Source organism: Megascapheus bottae, chromosome 6 (assembly GCF_031878675.1).
Source record: "Megascapheus bottae isolate mThoBot1 chromosome 6, mThoBot2.hap1, whole genome shotgun sequence".
Classification (NCBI taxonomy): domain Eukaryota; kingdom Metazoa; phylum Chordata; class Mammalia; order Rodentia; family Geomyidae; genus Megascapheus; species Megascapheus bottae.
The window spans coordinates 76415149-76435385 of NC_143514.1; the positions used below are offsets into that span (position 1 = coordinate 76415149).

Consider the following 20237-nt stretch of genomic DNA (forward strand, 5'->3'; position numbering starts at 1 on the left):
CCAGCTTCTGTTAGTTTTGTTTTGTTTTGTTTTTTTGCTCCAGGATAGCACTCTACCACTCAAGCTACATGTCTACTTCCAAATTTTGCTGGTGAATTTAGAGCTAAAAGCCCCACGGATTTCCAGTCCCCCCCCCCCCACGACAAAGATGTCTTTGAACTGCAATGCTCAGATTTCACTCCCTGTCTAACTTTCATGATTTTGTTTTGTGAAGGCAGTGTCATTCGTGCCTTTTAGGATGAACTAACTTAGACTTTACAGTCTTGCTGAGACATGTCTTCTCCATCAGAAAAAGAGCTTAAGAAGTTCTAGACAGGAGGTTTCCAGGGTTGTGTGAGCTATGAGCTTAGATCACAGGAAGGAAGGCACCATGCTGTCCTCACTTAAAGAAAACCTGCCACAGAAGCAGGCATTGTTAAGCCAGCCGACAGTGATTTACTACTATAATCCTAGCTACTTAGGAGGTGAGATCCGAGGAATATAGTTCAAAGCCAGCCCAGGCACAAAAGTCCCTGAGACTCTTGGCTCCAATTAACCACCAGAAGTGGTGCTGTGGCACAAGTGGTAGAGTGCAAAGAGGTCAGGGACAATGCCCAGGCCCAGAGCTCAAGCCCCACAACTGACAAAAAAAAAAAAAAAAAAGGGCAGGCAGTGTAGTAAATGGTGGTTCCAGCTCTGTGAGATGGGAGAGAGAGCTTTGACATCTAGCCTGACCCACAAGCTAGAATGAATATTCCTCCATATTCCATCTCCCACTTTTCCAAAAAGGTTTGAGGGGTGTCCAGGGTGAGGGGTAAGCTTCCAGGCACTTCTGTCTCTCCTTATTTAAGGAGGACAGGAATTCTGTTGCAGTGTGCTCTGTTAAGTATAAATTTTGAAAAGAATTGTTGACAGCAGACTGGGAATGTGGCTTAGTGGTAAAGTGCTTGCCTAGCATGCATGAAGCCCTGGGTTGGATTCCTCAGTACCATATAAACAAAAAAGCTGGCTGGGAGTTTGACCTAGTGGTAGAGTGCTTGCCTAGCATGCTTGAAGACCTAGGCTTGAGTCCTCGGTCCCACATGCACAGAAAAAGACGGAAATGGTGCTGTGGCTCAAGTGGTAGAACTCTAGCCTTGAGAAAGACCAAGGACAGTGCTCAGACCTTGAATTCAAGCCCTGGGACTGGCAAAAAAAAGAGCTAGACATGGCACTGTGGCTCAAGTGGTAGAGTGCTAGCCTTAAGCAAAAGAAGCTCAGGGACAATAACCCAGACCCTGATTCTGAGTTAAAAATCCAAGGACTGGCAAAAAAAAATTGCTTACAGTACAGCAGTAGGTGGTGCCAAACACTGAGGGATATTTCAAGGCCTCTCTCCTCAGAGTGAGACATCAATACATCACTGCTTCTGGAATGTCTACAGAACTCAAGCAGTGATTGGCTTTTTTTATGGTCACTTTACAGCAGAATATTTCGTAGGGCAGGTTATTATCAGGTTGGTTCCACATTGAATGGTATAGCAGAGACAGGTTGTAGATCTAGAAGGGAAACCATACTGCCTGGAATCAGAAGCTTGGAATTCAGAAGGGGGGATGTGATTAGAAGGATTCCTCAAATGTGGAGCCCTGGTCAGTGCCAGGCTTTCTAGAAGCCTGAGTCCCTGGCATCCATGTCCACACGTGGGAAATCACCATCCCCAGGAGGGCACCTCATGAAGTGGCACCCTGCCGCACCCACATGGAACCCCGACAACTCAAGGGGCTCGAGACATAAGAGTACCACAGTTGCAGGCCAACCAAGCGGAAACTCCAGGGAACTCTGTCTCTATTAATGGGGAAAACACTTTGTTGGAGGCCAGGCTGCAACAGTGTCACAAGAGCAAGAAAGCTAGCTAGCAACCAACGGTAGGTAGCTCACATCTGAAATCCTCCTCGCTATTCAAGAGGATGAGATCTGAGGATCAAGACAGAAAAGGAATCAAAGAAACCCCCACAACCCACCGCCATTAACCCACAAAAGGCCTCCACAGCCCTGAGTCAACACAACACAAAAAAGCCCACCAACCCCCAGGAGCACAAGGCCCAGTCCTGGAAGGAAAACAGAAGAAGAGCAAATCAACCAAGCAAGAGCGAGCAGACCCCGGGCCCGGCCCGGCCCAGCCCAGCCGGACGGGAGGACGGCAGGAGGGGAGGACGGCAGGACGGCAGGACGGCAGGACGGGAGGACGGCAGGACGGGAGGACGGGAGGACGGCAGGAGGGGAGGACGGCAGGAGGGGAGGACGGCAGGACGGGAGGACGGCAGGACGGGAGGACGGGAGGGCGGGAGGACGGCAGGACGGCAGGACGGCAGGACGGCAGGACGGCAGGACGGCAGGACGGCAGGACGGCAGGCCTCGGGCCCCGGGCCACCGCTTCTCCGGGTTTCCACCCCGGCCGCCGCCTCCTCTACCCCGTCTGGTGACTTCCTTCCCGTCCTTTCCCTCCCAGGGCTCAGGCCCGTGCATCCCCCGCCAGCGCGCCACACCGAGCCACCCCACGTGTCCTCCCGCCCTGCCCGCCCTCGGGAGGAGACGCGGGGCTCACCTGCGCCAGGCCCCCAGTCCTGCCGCGGTGTCACCAGCCTCCCGCCGCATGGCAGGTGTGCACGCGCATGCGTACAGGCGGGGCCGCGTGGCGGCGGCCCAGGGCCTCAGGCGGATCCCGGGCTCCCTCTGCCGCGTCGTCTCCGCCGGCCACGCGCACCTGCGCAGCACCTGGGTTTCGCTCAAGATGGCGGTGTGGATGATGTCACTGCGCAGGGCAGGGGGAGGGGCGGGCGGAGGGGGAGGGGCGTTCAGGGCCAGGCAGAAGCTTCTAGAACGGGGCCAGCCACAGGGAGGGAAGCCTGCTGCCCCCCCCCCCGCCGCCCCGCTGGCTCTCACCGCCCCCCCATTCCGTGTTCCCGCCCCACCCCGCCCCTGCCCGAGCTCAGCCCCAGCCCTTGTGCGGCGCCCCCTGGTGGCGGGGCGGGGCGGGGCGTGCGCGTGCGCACGAGGGCTGCCAGGCGCAGGCCCAGCGGACACGAGGCGGCTTCGGAGTTTGGTCGTCGTCTTGGTCCTGTGCGGCTTCTCCCGAGCCCCAGAGCCGACCGTGGTAGGGGGTGCACAGGGGGTGGGGGCGGTAGATAGGTTCGAGCAGCGGAGACCACAGGTGCAGAGAGAGAAGCGGGGAGGGTGTGAACCGAGGAGGATGGGAAGGAACCTTCCAGAACCAGGGGCGCGAACGTGGGCATGTCGGGCAGGGATGCGCCCTGCCGGACCTCAGTTCCGCGCGCCGGGATGGACGGGGCGAGCCCTCCGACCGCCGCGGGCTCGTGGACGCCCTGGGAAATCGGCCGCCCTGCGTCCCAAGCTGCTCGGGCTCCGGAGCCTCTCGGAGACCCCCGGTTAACCGCGACAGGAAAGGCCACGTGGAGGGGGGAGGGGCACCAGGGAACCTTCCAGAAGGAGGGGCGGGGGCATGGTGGTCCCGGACAGATAATGCCAACTTCTTCAACCCCCCACTCCTGGGGGCTGCTGGCTCCCACCTGGGAGGCTGAGATAGGAGGAGCCTGGTTCCTGGGGTTCCAAGCCAGCCTGCCCAGGAAAGTACTCGAGACTTAGCAGAAAGCTGCAAGAGGAGGTGTGGCCCAGGTGTTAAGAATACCAGTCTGGAGGAGCCGGGAGTGTGGCCTAGCGGTAGAGTGCTTGCCTAGCATGCACAAAGACCCAAGTTCGATTCCTCTGTACCATATACATAGAAATAGCCAGAAGTGGTGCTGTGGCTCAAGTGGTAGAGCTCTAGCTTCGAGAAAGCCCAAGGACAGAGTTCAGGCCCTGCATTTAATCCCAGGATTGGCAAATAATAATAATAATAATAATAATAATACCAGTCTTGAGTAGGTAAAGCTGGACAAGGCCCTGAATTCAAGCTATCGTATCTGCACCATTTAAAAAATAAAAAAAAAAAGAGCCTGGCACAGGTGGGCACTAGTGGCTCAGACCGTAATTCTAGCTACTCAGGAGGCTGAGCTCTGAGGATCAGGGTTCAAAGCCAGCCTGGGTGGAAAGTCTATTGAGACGCTTACCTTCAATTAACTGCTAGAAAATCAAAGTGGCGCTGTGGCTCAAGGGGTAGGGCAGTAGCCTTGAGCTGAAGAGCTCTGGTGGGACAGTGCCGAGGCCCAGAGTTCAAGCCCCAAGACTGACAAAAAAAAAATGGAGAGAGGTTGGAAGACATGGCTGTGTCTGGAATCCCAGCAAGAAGCTCTGGGGTTGAGATAGGAGAATCCTCCTCCCAAATAACTGTCCAAACAACTGCGTAAGTGCTGTTCTGAAACTCATCCACAGCAAGACCTGGAATTGCACCAGAGCAGCATGCATGAGCAGCTGAGTGCAAACTCCAGTCCAGTTAAAGAAACTACAGATTTGCCCACAGACACACAGGACAATGGCAGAAGGTTTTCAGGGGAAGAATTGATCAGGAAAATTCCAGTGCCCCAAAGTTCCCAAGGGGTAGAGCCTACCCCTGCATCTTCACCCCCAAACATTCCCCTGTGCCTCCAGAAATTGCAACCTTTAAGCTTTCAGCCCTGTTGCCTCCCTCTTCTAAAATACAGGCTCCACCCTTCTTGTCCTCCACCTTCCCCCTCTGCCACCCACATACTTTTTAAATTTTTATTTATTATATATTATAATATAAAGGTGACGTAAAGTGAGGTTACAGTTACACAAGTCAGGTAAGAGTACATTTCTTTTTGGGCAATGTCATCCCTTCCTTCCTCTCTCCCAGTTCCACATACTTTGATATACTCTAATGGTGTGCTCTCTCCCTCTCTTCCCTCTCCCTCTCTTTCTCCCTCTCCCTCTTTTCCCTTCCCTCTTTCCCTTCTCCTTTCTCTCTCCTCTGTCTTGATAGTACCACTGTTTGAACTCAGGAAAACACTCTAGGAAAGCATTCTACCATTTGAATTGATTTCATTCAGTTATTTTTTATTTTACCCTTCATAGGGTCTCCTATTTTTATCTGAGGGTAGAGACAACCTCAAACTTCAGTCCTCCTGTCTGCATCAGCCTTCCTCATAATTGAAATCAGGTATGATCCACTATTCTTGGTTTATAGACTCGTGGTATAACCTGTGCTGTATGCATGTGTGCATGGGTGTACGGATGTGAGCCTGTGTGTGTGTGTGCAAGGTCACACACATGTGCACATGCATGCACACAGTTCCTGGGGCTTGAACTCAGGGCTTGGGCATTGTCCCTGATATTCTTTTTCTCAAGGCTAGTGCTTTGCCACTTGAGCCACAGCACCACTTCCATCTTTTTGGTAGTTAATTGAAGATAAGAATATCACAGACTTTCCTGCACTGTTGGTTTCTTCAGATCTCAGCCTCCTGAGTAGCTAGGACTACAGGCATACACAGCTAGTTAATTCAGATAGTTCTTAATTTATGATAATATGAAAGCCCGTGGTTGGCACTGGAACATTTTTACCCTGCTTAGTGTCTGTGTCTTCCCGACCAAGTAAGTGGCTTTGAGAGGCAGGGTCCAGGATCTAGGAAGACACACCTCCCCCTGTACTTGACCTTGGGGATGCAGGAAGAAAGACCAGTATTCCACAAGGTTTCCAAATAAAAATTAATGTCCTTGCCTTGCACCAGTGACTCCCACCTTTAATCCTAGCCACTTAGGAAGCTGAGATCTGAGGACCACAGTTTGAAGCCAACCCAAGCAGAAAAGACTATATGAGACTCTTCTCTCCAGTTCACTCAAAAACCAGAAGTGAGGGCCAGGAGTTTGGCCTAGTGGTAGAATGCTTACCTAGCATGCATGAAGAAAGGCCAGAAGTGGTGCTGTGACGCAAGTGGTCAAGCCCTGAGTTCAAACCCCAGGACTGGCAAAAAAGCAAAACAAAACAAAAAACACACAGAAGTGAATCTGTGGTTCAAATGATAGAGCTCGAGCCTTGAGCAAAAAGAGGCTGGGACAGCACCCAGACCCTTGCGTTCAAGCCCCAAATAATAACAAAAATTAAAAAGAAATTAGTGTCATTAATTTTTGCTAGCCAGGTTAACTGAGGAGACTGCAGGTATAGAAAATGTTGAGACCACACACCTTTTTTTTTTTTCTTTCTTTCTGATCTCTTGGTTTAGGGCTATTGAATGGTGATGGGAACATTTTCCCTGGAGAGGGTTGGTGTGAGCTGACGAGTTCTGCCATTGTTGTAGTAATGGGTCCAGAATTCATTGATATAGTGTCTAGAAATTCATGAGGGGACAAGTCAGGGTTGCTCGCTTACATGGGACAAAAAAGCCTGTTGGCCAGGTACCCATACCTCATGCCTGTGATCCTAGCTGCTCAGGAGGCCCAGATCCCAGGATTGGGGTCCCAGAGGAAAGCCAATGAGATTCTTATTTCCAATAAACAACCAGAAAGCCAGAAATGGAACTGTGGCTCAAGTGATGGAATGCTAGCCTCAAACAGAAGAGGCTCAGGGACAGTCCCCAGACCCTGAGCTCAAACCCCAGTAATGGCACCAAAATAAAACCTTTTCCTGGATGCTGTCCTAGGATCCTTTCCCTGTAGGTCGTCAGGATGTATGATCAGGCCCCACCCACACTGGTACAGCAGGCAACTCGGAGCCTGCTGCGGAACCAGGCCTTGGCCATCTCTGCTCTGGAGGACCTGCCTGTGGAGCTCTTCCCTCCACTCTTCAAGGAGGCCTTTGCCAAGAGATGCACAGAGGCACTGAAGGCGCTGGTGCAGGCCTGGCCCTTCCGCTGCCTCCCCGTGGGGGCGCTGCTGAGGAGGGCAGATCTAGAGTACTTACAAATCTGCCTGGAAGGGCTGGAGATGCTTCTTGCCCAGAAAGTTCGCTCAAGGTGAGAGGAATCCAAGTAGACTGGAAGAGCTTGGCGGTCAGGGAGATGAGGTCAGGGAGATGAGTGGTCTAGGCTGTTCTTCTGACCCAATGCAGCAGGACCAGAGAGGCCTGACCTGAGCATATCCAGAAACATCTTCCAGGTGGGAGGGCAGAAGATCCTCCCTGCTTCTGGCCACAGGCACTTGAGGTAGGGACCAGCCTGGAGTCCAGGGAAGAGTAGAAGACAGGAAGTCAGACAAGGGAGAAGATGCTGTCTGAGATGAGGGGAAGAGTATGGATGGAGGCCAGGCCTGGGGACTCATATCACACAGCCAAGCACCTTAGGCAGAATGATGGTGTTTAAAAAAACTGAGCTGGTTATGTCTGAGCTTTTTTTTCCCCTGAGTTTTTTAATTATATAAGTGTGTGTGTGTGTGTGTGTGTGTGTGTGTGTGTGTGTGTGTGTGTGTATTAAAAGAGGAAAAATGAAGTGGTTAAGCGCTGATACCTCATGCCTGTAATCCTAGCTGCTCATGACATCTGAGTAATCCAGTCAAAGCCAGTCCAGATTGGAAAGTTTGTGAGATTCCTGTCTCTAATTAATCACCCCAAAGCTGGGATTGGAGCTGTAGCTTAAGTGAAGAGTGCTGGCTTTGAACAAAATAGCTTCAGCCCAGGTTTTGAGTTCAAGCCCAAGGACTAGCACAAAAGAAAAAGGGAAGAGGGGATCTCAGGTGGAAGAAGGTGGGTTTTGCCTACATTCCGAGGCTCCTGTATCCCCACAGACGGTGGAAACTGCAAGTGCTGGATCTGAGGAACCTTCACCACAACTTCTGGAAGGTTTGGGCTGGAAATGAGCCCTATATCTGCCCTGCACAGGCCCAGACGAAGAGGCAGACGAGTCCAGCAGAGGAGAATGGGGCAGGGATGGAGGCAAAGCCATCCTTGAAGGTGCTTGTAGACCTGAGCCTCAGGCAGACGACCCTGGACCCATTCTTCTCCTACCTGCTCCTGTGGGTGGAGCAGAGAAAGGCCTTAGTGCAGCTGAGCTGTAAGAAGGTGAAGATCATTACCCCACACATCCACAGGGTCAAGAGCATCCTGGAAAAGCTGCAGCTGGGCTGTGTGGAGGAAGTGGAAGTGAACTGCAACTGGACCCTGTCCAGCCTGGCCACTTTTGCCACTTACCTGAGCAGGATGGGAAATCTCCGCAGCCTCCTCCTCTCCCACGTCCACCGGGCTTCCTCCATTGCCCCAGAGGAGCAGGAGCGGCTGGTCCTGCAGTTCACCTCTCAGTTTGCCCACCTGGCCTGCCTCCAGGAGCTGTCCATGGACTCTATGTGCTTCCTGGAGGGCCGCCTGCACCAGGTGCTCAGGTGAGGAGGACACGGGGCTTCCCTGCATGCTTGAGGGAGCCTTTACTGTCCCAGGAAGTGCAGTGAGCACCTACTGTGTGCCAGTCAGCCGAGCTGTCTCAGAGATCCAGACAACAGAACATCAGTGATGTCTACTTCTGTCCTGTAGCAAGGTCTCATCATACCACAAGGGTAAAGGCAGAGGTCACAGTGGGGGTGCACGCAAAGAAGTACAGAGGGCTAAACGAGGGTTCATGTGAGATAGAAAATTTTGCCCGAGTGCATGGCCTGGAAAGGACCACCATGCCAGGAAGCCAGTTGTGGAAGCTCAGATTCCCCAAGGGTTGCTGTGACTACAGCCAGGCTCCTCACCACACAGCGCCCTGGCTGTGGTCACAACAGCCTGCATCCTGTATACCAAATGGTCCTCTCCTTTGAGGCCGTCCCCACCCCACCAGCAGCCCCCAGAGCTCAGACCTAACCATTTGCTCTCTCCTAGGTGCCTGAGGACCCCCTTGCAGTCCCTCTCAATAACGGACTCTCGGCTTTCAGAATCAGACTTGGCATGTCTGTCCCAGAGCCCGAGCATCCGTCAGCTAAGTGACCTGAATCTGAGCGGTGTCAGAATGACCCGCTTCAGCCCCGAGCCCCTCCGCGTTCTGCTGGAGAGCGTGGCAGCCACCGTGAAGACCCTGGACCTGGAGGACTGCGGGATCCAGGACGCCCAGCTCACTGCCATCCTGCCTGCCCTGAGCCGCTGCTCCAGCCTCACCACCTTCAACTACCTGAGGAACCCGGTGTCTGTGACCGCCCTGGAGGCCCTGCTGGTCCACACTGTGCACCTGAGCCACTTAAGCCTGGAGATGTATTCTACTCCTCTGGAGGTCTACGGCCCCCAGGGCGCCCTGCACCAGTGGAGACTCAACCAGCTTCGTGATGAACTGATGGTGATGGCCGAGCCGTTAAGACAGTCCAGAACAGTCTGGTTCAGTACCATTCCCTGTCCTCTCCCTGGCAATCAGGTACTGCTAGATGAAGAAGCTCACCTGTGCCCTGGCTGTTACCTTCTGTAGTTGGGCACAGGCATTACCACCCTGCTTCTGGGCCATTAGAGGAGAACACAGGTGCATCCTAGAGGTTCTCAGAACCTGTGGAGTCATGGGAGGGGGAAAGGACAGGGCCGGCAGGGGGCAGCCTTAGATGGGAGATGTTCATCTGGGGATTTGAAGAACCTCAGGAACATGTGTCCTAGATTCACCAGGGGTGTTGAGTTCTAGATGATGTTGGAGACTGGAGGACATTACTGCTTTACACAGAGTTGTAAAGAAATTGTTGGAAATAAAGAGGACCTCTTTTTTTTTAAAGTGTCAATCATCTGGCTTCCTCCTTGATCAGTTTACCACTTAAATTCACACATCTCCAGTGAACTGATGGTGGCATTGGACCCATGCTGTTGTCTCAGTATGGTTTTGGCTTCAGGAAGTCCCAGCCTGCAGTGCTGCCATTTTCATCATTTGATTCCATTCTCTTCTCTCTGGGCACCTTACTTCCTTCTTTGTGGTTTGGTTCACACACACACCTGGAATGTGATGCAGAGACAGCCTGTCCAAAGTCACGGTTATCTGGAGAAGAGGAAATGGTTAGCTGTAGCAGACACAAGTGCTCACAACGGCCGAGAAGCATTTTAAGGCAAGAAGCCATACTGAAGCTGTGCACAGGTGTACTGAAACAGGACAGGTCATAGGGGTTCATGCAAGAGTGTGTGTCCACTGATGCAGACTGCTGATGCTAGGTCAATGTCCTTGAGTTAGGCTGTAGCTGCAGCATGGTAGCTCTGAGGAACTTCCCAGAGTCTGGGTTACAGGCCTAAGACTGCATTATATCTTCTAGCCTCCCCCTTGATCTGAATGAGCCCCAGTTGACCATTTGCCCTTGGGCTAGGTGATTGTGACCAGGTCCTGAATTCAAGCCCAGAGATCAGCACAAAAATATAAATGGAGCAGGGCGAGGTGGCTCACACTTCTAATCCTAGCTACTCAGGAGGCTGAGGGCTGAGGGCAGAGGATAGAGGTTCAAAGCCAGTCCAGACACTAAAGAATGAGACTCTTATCTCCAAAAGTTAAGGGATAGTGGCCAGGCCCAGAGTTCAAATTCTACTAGGAGGGAGAGACAATTAAAGGAGGAGGGGTGAGTGAGAAAAGGTGTTCAGTTGGAGAGTAGAAAGAAAAGGAAGGCCAACCACCGGTGGCTCAGGCCTATATTCCCACTCAGGAGGCTAAGATTTTAGGATCACAGTTCAAAGCTAACTAGAGCAGGAAAGCCAGTGAGACTCTTTACCTCCAATTAACCACCAGAAAACTGGAAATGACACTGTGGCTCAAAGTTGAAGAGCACTATCCTTGAGTGGAAAAAGCTCAGGGATAACACCCAAGCCTCAAGATCATAAATAAATAAATAATGGTAGAGTGCTTGCCTAGCATTCACAAAGACCTGGGTTCAATTCCTTGGTACCACATACATAGAAAAAGCTGGAAATGGTGCTGTGGCTCAAGTGGTAGAGCTCTAGCCTTGAGGAAAGCCCAGGGACAGCGCTCAGGCCCTGAGTTTTGCCATGACTGACAAAAAATAAAAAATAAAAAGAAGGGCCAGTAGTGTGGCCTAATGGTAGGTAGATTGCTTGCCCAGCATGCCACACAGCCAGCCCTGGCTTTGCATCCTCAGTACCACATGCACAGAAAAAAGATAAAAACTGAAAGTGGTCCTTTGGCTCAAGGGCACTGCCCAGGCACCCAGTTCGAGCCCCAGGACTAGCAAAAGTAGAAGGAAGAGGAGGAAGAGAGGAAGGGGAAGGTGGCTGAGTAGGGGAGAGGGAGAGGAGGGGGGAGGGGAGAAGAAAAGGAGGAAGGAAGGAAGCAAGCAAGCAAGCAGCAAGCAAGCAAGCTGGTGAGCGAACTGGGCGGTTGCAGCCCACGTGGATGCTGCAGGTGGAGAGGCCTTGCGCGTGCGCAGGACGGTAGTTGCTAGGCCACCTAGACCACTCCGGGGGACTCATGGCAGCGGCTGGGGACCACAATGGGTGGACTGGATGGGGTTTCAGGAGGTGGAAGTCGGGATGGAGGCGCCTGTGGCGCTCAGCTGAAGAGCCAAGCAAGCCCCTCGAAGGTGGGGCTCATCTGATCCAGAGGATCGCCAGCCAGGCCAGCCTCACCTTTCCTAGCCCGGGGGTCTCCGGCGACCTTGAGGCGACCTCTGGCTTCCACGATAACCTGGGCCGGCTGCAGAGCCTGCTGGGCCAGGTGCGGGCCCGGGACCTGCGCCTGGCCCCGCGCCGGGCCTCCCCGCTGGCGCCCCGCCGGCCGCCGGTCACCTACATGCGCATCTGCGAGACCCCGGGCTTCAGCCTGGGCGTGTTCCTGCTGCGGGCCGGCGCCCGCATCCCGCTGCACGACCACCCGGGCATGCACGGCCTGCTGCGGGTGCTCTACGGCACCGTGCGCGTCTGCTGCCTGGACAAGCTGGAGCCCGGCGGGGCGTGGGGGCCGGGGGCGCCGGGGAACCTCGAGGGGGCCCCGCCCCGGCCTGGCGTCCTGCGCTCCACGGCGGAGTACACCGAGGCCAGCGCCCCCTGCGTCCTCAGCCCCAGCCGGGACAACCTGCATCAGATCCTGGCAGTTCGGGGCCCCGCTGCCTTCCTGGACATCCTGGCTCCGCCCTACGACCCCACCCAGGGCCGGGAATGCCGCTATTACCGCGTGCTGGAGCGCCTTCCCCTCGGGGCAGCAGAGGCGCAAGAAGGCTCCACCCACGACCCACCTCAGGCTGTTTGGCTCCAGGAGACTCCAAGGGCTGATGACTTCTGGGGAGAAGAAGAGCCCTACCCAGGTCCCAAGGTCCTACCGTGAAGTCGCCGCCTAGAAGGCCGCTGAGCTGAAGACCCGAGCAGCCCCCGCAGGGCGGGCTGCTGGAGGCTCCCATTTCCACAGGGAGTCTCTACCCCTGGTTGCCTGCGACCCACTATGAGGACTGTCCCTAACCTGGGCCTTCAATGAATGTCCTTTCCTAATGTCCTTTAAAGGCCTACTTACATAAATCTCAACACAAATATTGATGTACAAAGGGTGTCTTGAACTTACTGTGGGTGCGACCCTAAAAAGTCAGGGGGAGGAGGAGTCTGTAGGTCTTCTGGCTACGTCTCCCCCCTTCCCCAGCACCCTCACCAGAGCCCAAATCCAGAAAGTGACAGGACCACCTGATCTTGGGCTGCAGCCCCTTATTCTGTGAGCTAGATCACCCTTTTTCTTTCCATCAGTGTTTCACTAGTTACAGGAAACAGACAACACAGTAACAATAGTGGGGTGTCTCTTCATCCAATTAGAATAAGGAAAGCCTGTTTGAGAGGAGAGATAGGCTTCAGCCTGGCTCCCACGACTCACTTTCATTGCTTTCCCTACATTCATAAAACTTTGCTGAAGTTTACATTGGAATGCAGCAGCATTTACTTCAGGGTTCCCTCTGTTACTAATCATTCCATGGATCAGCCATGCAGGATCAATATCCCAGTTCACTTCCCAGATTGTGTAAGACACACATGTCAAGGTTGTACTGCTTCCCCCAGCCTGCATGCTCCTACTCTCAACCCAGCTCAACTTTCTCTTTGTGTTTTCCCTGTCCAGACCCCTCTGGTTTTTGTTTATTTTTGTTTTTTGGGTGCCAGTTCTAGGACTTAAGCTCAGGGCCTGGGCACTGTCCTTGAGCTTTCTCAAGGCTAGCATGCCACCATTTGAGCCACAACACCACTTCCGGCTTTTTCTATGTGGTACCAAGGAATCAAAGCCAGGGTTTTGTGCATGCTAGGCAAGCACTCACCAGTAGGCCACACTCCTGGCCCTCTGCTTTGGTTTTGGTAAAGTTTAAAGTTAGGTAAAGCCAGGCCCTGGTGGTTCACACCTGTAATCCTAGCTATTCAGGAGTCTGAGATCTGAGGATTGCAGTTCAAAGCCAGCCTGGGCATGAAAGTCAATAAGACTCTTACCTCCAACTAACTACCAGAAAAGCGGAAATGGCACTGTGGCTCAAGTGGTAGAATGCTAACCTTGAACTGAAGAGTTCAGGGACAGTGTTCAGGTCCAGTTCAAGTCTCACAATCCACAAATAAAAAAATAGGTAAACCATACAGAAAACACCAGATGGTATTCAGGCAGGAAGTTTATTTTCCCCATCTACACCTGCATTGGGCAGGTGCAGATGCAAGGCCCAAGGGGTGCAGAGCTGCTTAGCTCCAGCTTCTCTATGGAAGGAGGGGGGGGAAGGTGTGGCCAGATGAGAGGGAGGTGTGGCCACACCAGATGTGGATGTGATTTCAGAGCCTGGAACCCACCTACAGTCTAAGCAATGGGTACTGTGGGGATGGGGACCCCAGGATAAGAGCTCAGAGAAGGGGAAGGTGATTGTCTTCACATATGCCAGTTACTAGGTAATGAAGGTACTGGGTGGAGACTCAACCAAGGGGTAGAGGCTATACCCGGCCTACCAAGGACTTTACATTTTTCACTTCCCAGTGTCCATGAAAAAAGCTGGTGACATCAGCACCCAGCTAGGCAGGATACCTGGAACAGTACAGAATGGAGTCCATATGACAGAAGCAGCGATGTCCACATTTCGGGCAGGGTTCCACACTGAAGGACACTGTATTGGGCTGCCTTACTATCCTCAGGGTGGCCATGAGCTCAGCACAGTACAGGGAACCCCTCTGTGTGCAGACAGCATCCGGGCCATCGTAGGTCTCCAGAGGGACAGGGTACAGCTCCAGGTAGTTCAGGCTAACGGTGTGGCACAGCAAGTTTTTCAGGACAGCCAAGGAGATGTGGTTCCCATAGAAACAGAGTTTGGTGAGCTTGGAGCAGTGGCTCAGGGCCGGCAGGATGGCAGTGAGATGGGAGTCCTCGATGCCACAGTCCTCCAAGTTCAGGATCTCCAGGCTGGCTGCAAGTTGCTCTAGTAGAACTTGGAGCATCCCAGGAAGTACAGGGATCAGGCTGACACCTTTTAGATTCAGATATTTTAGCTGGTGAGTACTCAAGCACCTGGGCAGACACTTCAAGTCTGATCTTCCAAGCCTGCAGTGTGTTATTGATAGGGTCTCCCATGGGGTCTTCAGAGACCTGAGGAGAAAGCAGGGATGCAGTTCTGACAACTGGATTGCAGACTGGAACCATTTTTTTTTTAACCTAACTCAAGGTGGATCTGACAATCTGAGTATGATTAAATGGCATAGTGCCTCCCTAGCAAGTGCCAGGCCACCAAGATAAGAAGAAGAGCAAAGAGTGTGTTCACCCCACTGGAGGTTGAGGACTTTGAGTAGCTCAGTCACTCAACGCTGCAGCTCCCATTCTTCACTGTCAAGCCCATGCCTCAGTGCTGACCATACAAGGCCAGTGGCCACATGCAGGAAGGACAAATCCAGGCCAAGTCTGGCAACATCTGTAAGGTTCCTTCCTGCAGCCTCATCCTGAAAGCTTGAGACCTCAACCTGATGACCCACCGATGGTTTGCAGGCATAGTGACACTTTCCAAAGCCATTTACTATGATTGGTCTTTGGATTTAGAAAGGCTTTGAGAGACCACATAACAGGATAGATTGAGATAAAATATGGTGGTGGCACTGTGGCTCAAGTGGTAGAGTACTGGCCTTGAGCAAAAGAAGCTCAGGGGACAGTACCCAAACCCTGAGTTCAAGCCCCAGGACTGACCAAAAAAAAAAAGTATAAAATCTGTGTTGGCAGGGCCGGGAGTTTGGCCTAGTGGTTAAAGTGCTTGCCTAGCATGCACGAAGACCCGGGTTCGATTCCTTAGTACCACATACATACAAAAAAAGCCGGAAGTGGTGCTGAGGCTCAAGTGGTAGAGCTCTAGCCTTGAGAAAGTCCAAGGATAGTGCTCAGGCCCTGAGCTCAAGCCCAGGACTGGCAAAAAAAAAAATCTGTGTTGGCTTATGCCTGAAATCCTAGCTGCTCAGAAGGCTAAGATTTGAAGATCAAGGTTCAAAGCCAGCTGGCACAAAAGGACCTGAGACTCTTATCTCCAATTAACCTCTAGAAAGCGAGAAGTGGGGCTTGGCTCAAGCTAGGTGGTAGCCTTGAGCTGAAGAGCTCAGGGACAGCGCCCAGGCTGAGTTCAAGCCCCACGACCCCCCCCAACACACACACACACACACACACACACACACACACACACACACACACGAAGAATAAAATCTACCATGTGGGCCAGGTGTTAGGCCTAGTGGTAGAATGATTGCCAAACATGCTTGAAGACTCAGGTTCAATTCCTCAGTACCACATACATAGAAAAATCTGGAAGTGATGCTGTGGCAAAAGTGGTGGAGCTCTAGCCTTGAGAAAGCTCAAGGACAGTGCTCAGGCCCCTGAGTTCAAGCCACAGGACTGGCACACACACACACACACACACACACACACACACACACACACACACACACACACAAATCCACCATGTATACTATGTCTATCACCCTGGCTGGCAGTCAGCAGGTGTCCACCCATGGTATAGGTAACAAGGAAAAAGCTGGGCTCTGCTCAGCTGAGAGCTGCCCATTCTTCCTTACCAGAGTATCTGGTGCAGGTTGCCTTGGAGAAAAGAGGCACGATTCATATAGAGCTGCTGGAGACAGGCAAAGTTGCAGAACTGAGAAATAAATATGGCGACACGTTCCAACTCTTTCTTCAAAGACATACATTCAGGCACATGGATGTGTGAGAGGAAGAGTTTCTGCAGATTTCTCATCCTGCCCAGGTAAGGAGCAAACATAGCCAGGGTGGTCAGGCTCAAAGGACAATACACTTCTACCTCCTCCCACAGGTCCAAGAAAGAGAATGGGTGAAAGTCAATGACATTACAGTAACAATGTTCTCAGAGCTCCAGCTTCCTACAGTACAGCTGGACCAAACATTTTTTCTGATTGGCCCACTCAAACAAGTAGTTTTGAGGTTCATTTAGGTCACATCGCTTCAAGGACAGGTCTACTGACATCCTTAAGGGCAGCTTTTCCCCTGGCCCTGGAAGGACCTCCATTAATTGATTCTTCCTTCTCTTTGGTGGTGGTTGTAAGCAGTCAGTATCTATGGCTCCAGACCACACATTCCAGAAGCTTTGATGTACTTTAGGCAAGTCTAAGACTTGCAACTTGCATTTCCTGTGGAGAAACGGGAGTAGGGGAGGATTGTGAAATCATATGTAGAGAGCCAGCACCCAGTGGGTGTTCCTCCTCCTCCTCCTCCTCCTCCTCCTCCTCCTCCTCCTCCTCCTCCTCCTCCTCTTCTTCTTCTTCTTCTTCTTCTTCTTCTTCTTCTTCTTCTTCTTCTTCTTCTTCTTCTTCTTCTTCTTCTTCTTCTCCCTCTCCCCCTCTCTAACATTTGAGCTGCTTCTGGGGCTTGAAATCAGGGACTTCCAGTCTTGCTTACACTTTTGCCATAAGTTCAGCTCTATTAAAAAAAAAAAAACATTAAGAGCCAGGAATTTGGCCTGGTGGTAGAGAGCTAGCCTAGCATGCCAAAAGCCCTGGGTTTGATTCCTTGGTAACATAAACACAGAAAAGGCTGGAAGTGGTGTTGTGGCTCAAGTGCCAGGGTACAAGCCTTGAGCAAAAAGTGTCAAAGGAAAATGCTAGGCTCGGAGTTCATTCCCCAGGACTGGCAAAAATTAATTAATGAAGTAATTTAAAAATTAAAAGATCTGTACACTACCACTTGAGCAGTGCTTTCAGTTCTGGCTTTTCTCTAGTTAACTGGAGATAAGAATTTCACGGTTTTGTCTCCTTGGGTTGGTTTTAAATCTTTATCTTGGACTGAGAATGTGGCTTAGTGGTAGAGTGCTTGCCTAGCATGCTTAAAGCCCTGAGTTCCGTGCCTCAGTCTCACATAAACAGAAGTAGTGGTAAAAAAAAAAAAAAAGCATGTCCAAGCTACCCTGGTAGCGCAAGCCTGTAATCCTAGCTATTCATGAGGCTGCGTTCTGAACCAAATCCTGTTCATCTGCAGAAGGACAGGCATGAGATCAAAGAAAGGATAGGTGTCTCTTCCAGAGGCGTGAGACTTACCTGAGGTGTCTCAGGCCTCTCAGAGTCCCAGCTCCTTTGGCTTTCTGGAAGCTTATTTCATCTTTCTACGCAGCCTTCCCCTTTCCATTCCTAGTGTCCAGACAGCAGCATCTGAATTGATCTCCTTTGCTCCACCTAGCAATTCCTTATTGGCTCTCCATCCTCCTCTAGATGAACTGAATCGGAGGCTCCTAGAGCATCGGGAAAGGCTTAGGAAAACTGAAAAGTCCAGGATTCATTTGTGGCTTCTCTGCACTCTGTTGGTTGTTCTTTACTCTTCTAGGACCTTCATGTTCCAAGTCTGAAAGTTCACTCTGTGGCTGATACCCTAAAGATACGGCTCAGTGGGAGATGACAGATGCACAAGGCCTGTGTATTACTGGTCCTGGGGTCTTGAATTTAGGGCTTGCCAGAAAGGTGCTTTATCAACTTGCGACACACCCCAACCCATTATAAAATATTTCTCAAACATTGCTGAGTGTTGTTGGGGCTTGTTGTTGTTGCCTATCCCGGGGCTTGAACTCAAGGCCTGAGCACTGTCCTTGGACTTTCTCCAGGTTAGAACTCTACCACTTGAGCCGCAGCACCACTCTGGCTTTTTTCTATGTATGTGGTACTGAGGAATCGAACCCAGGTCTTCCTGCATGCTAGGCAAGCACTCTACCACTAGGCCAAACTCCTGGCCCACAACTTTATTTTAATGTGTGTCTGTGTGTGTGTGCCCCAGGGACTATATATCAGGGCCCTTGAGTTTTTTGTGGGTTTTTTTGGCATGCCTAGAAATCTACCACTTAAATTACATCTCTAAAGCCAGGTGCCAGTGGCTCACACCTGTTATTCTAGCTACTCAGGAGGCAGATATCTGAGGATCACTGTTTGAAACCAGCCTGAGCAGGAAAGTCTATGAGACTTTTTTTTTTTTTTGCCAATCCTGGGGCTTGAACTCAGGGCCTTGGCACTGTCCTTGGGCTTTCTCAAGGCTAGAGCTCTACCACTTGAAAATCACTTTCAGCTTTTTTTCTATGTATGTGGTGAACCCAGATCTTTGTGCATGCTAGGAAAGCACTCTACCAACTAGGCCAAACTCCCAGCCTTTCTGTAAGACTTCTAGCTCCAATTAGTTCAGGCCCTGAGTTCAAGTCCCATGACTGGAAAAACAAAAACAAACAGCAACAAACTTTCTCTAGTCCAGATTGTTGTTAATTGGAGATAACGATTTTTTTTTCTGCCCTGGTGGTTTTAAACCTTCAATCATCAGATCTCAGTCTCTTAAGTTGCTTGAATTGAGGAATGAGCCACTGGTGCTGGTTTTAGATGTTTGCAGTGCTGGGCATTGAATCCAGGACTTTCTTCATGCCTTGCAAGCCTAGAGTTTTGAGCTGTCTCAGTCCCCTTAATTTGAGTTGAGGATAAGAATCCAAGATCCAAAGCTGGGCGTGGTGGCTCACGCCTGTAATCCCAGCTACTCAGGAGACTGAGATTTGAGGATTGCGGGTCAAAGCCAGCCCAAGCACTAAAAAGTCTGTGAGACTCTTAACTTCAGTTAGCCACCAGAAAACCAGAAATGGCACTGTGGTTCAAGTACTCTACCACTAGGTCAAACTCCCAGCACCCAGGCTTTAGTAGATTTTTTTTGTTGTTGGTGGTCATGGGGCTTTAACTCTGGGCCTGGGTGCTGCCCCTGAACTATACAGCTCAAGGCTACTGTCTTACCCTTGGGCTACAGCCCTACTTCCCGTTTTCTAGTGGTTAATTGGAGATAAGGGTATCTCGGACTTTAGTGCCCAGGCCGGCTTTGAACCTCAGTCCTCAGATCTCAATCTCCTGAGTTGCTAGGATTATAGACGTAAGCCACTGCACCTGGCCTGAAGTTGCATGAAGACCATAGATATTTCTAAAGGAAAACAGAGGTGCAGCCTTTGTGTAGCAAGCAGCAGACTATGGATTTTCAATGTTTCCACCTTGGTTTTTGGTGCTATTCAGGAGGCTGAGATGTAAGGATCAAGGTTCAAAGCCAGCTTGAGCAAAAAAATCCATGAAACACTTACCTTCAATTAACCAGCAAAAAGCTGGAAGAGATGGATGGCTCAAGTAGTAGAGTACCAGCGTTGAACAAAGAAGCTAAATAACAGAACACAGACCCTGAGTTCAAGCAGAAGAACTAGCAAATTCAATAAGTTAAAATAGAAAAAGGAAAAAAAATTCGCTTTGCAAGTTGTTTTCCAGGGCTTCCATGTCAGTTGGGAGATGAAGATTTGTTTGCTTTGTTTTGTCAGTCTTGGGGCTTGAATTCCGGGCTTGGGCACTGTCTTTAAGCTCTTTTGCTTAAGGTTAGCTCTCAAGGTTATCACTTTTAGCCAAAACTTCACTTCCATTTTTTTTTTTTTGGCCAGTCCTGGGCTTGGGCTCAGGGCCTGAGCACTGTTCTTGGGTTTTCTCAAGGTTAGAGCTCTACCACTTGAGCCACAGCACCACTTCTGGCTTTTTCCTATTTGTGTGGTACTGAGGACTTGAACCCAGGTCTTCGTGGATGTTAGGCAAGCACTCTACCACTAGGCACAAGTCCCAGCCTCTCCCCTTCCATTTTTGAGTGGTTAATTGGAGGCAAGAATCTCCTGGGGACTTTTCTGCCCAGGCTGGCTTAGAAGACAATCTTCAGATCTCAGCCTCCTGAGAGGACTAAAGGCCAGTCACTGGTGCCCAGGGAGATCTAACAGAAAATTGTCAATAGTGGCTAGGAATATGGCTTAGTGGTAGAGTACTTGCTTAGCAGGCAAAGCCCTGGGTTCAATTTCTTGGTACCACATATACAGAAAGAGCCAGAAGTGGAAATGTGGTTCAAGTCCTACCCTTGAGCAAAAGCTCAGGGACAATTCCCAGGCCCTGAGTTGAAAGCCCAGAACCAGCA

General features: G+C 51.3%; 3 protein-coding genes across 3 annotated transcripts; 2 read left to right on the forward strand and 1 right to left on the reverse strand.

Annotated features, from left to right (window-relative positions):
• The first annotated feature begins 3052 nt into the window (after positions 1-3052).
• On the forward strand, positions 3053-9558 carry LOC150062476 (PRAME family member 12-like). The gene is made up of 5 exons (XM_090333910.1): positions 3053-3112; positions 5008-5092; positions 6586-6881; positions 7648-8238; positions 8717-9558. The coding sequence occupies exons 3-5, from the start codon at positions 6595-6597 to the stop codon at positions 9288-9290; spliced, it is 1452 nt and encodes a 483-aa protein (XP_090190036.1). The 5' UTR covers positions 3053-3112; positions 5008-5092; positions 6586-6594; the 3' UTR covers positions 9291-9558.
• A 1671-nt stretch (positions 9559-11229) lies between these two features.
• Positions 11230-12317, forward strand: LOC150062477 (2-aminoethanethiol dioxygenase-like). Its single transcript, XM_090333911.1, has one exon. It carries the CDS (start codon positions 11268-11270, stop codon positions 12117-12119), a length of 852 nt encoding a protein of 283 aa, XP_090190037.1. The 5' UTR covers positions 11230-11267; the 3' UTR covers positions 12120-12317.
• A 1093-nt stretch (positions 12318-13410) lies between these two features.
• Positions 13411-17621, reverse strand: LOC150062478 (PRAME family member 12-like). Its single transcript, XM_090334023.1, has 5 exons — positions 17605-17621; positions 16300-16426; positions 15839-16080; positions 13824-14378; positions 13411-13504 (listed from the first exon to the last, which is right to left on the reverse strand). The coding sequence occupies exons 1-5, from the start codon at positions 17619-17621 to the stop codon at positions 13411-13413; spliced, it is 1035 nt and encodes a 344-aa protein (XP_090190149.1).
• Between the last annotated feature and the right edge of the window lie 2616 nt (positions 17622-20237).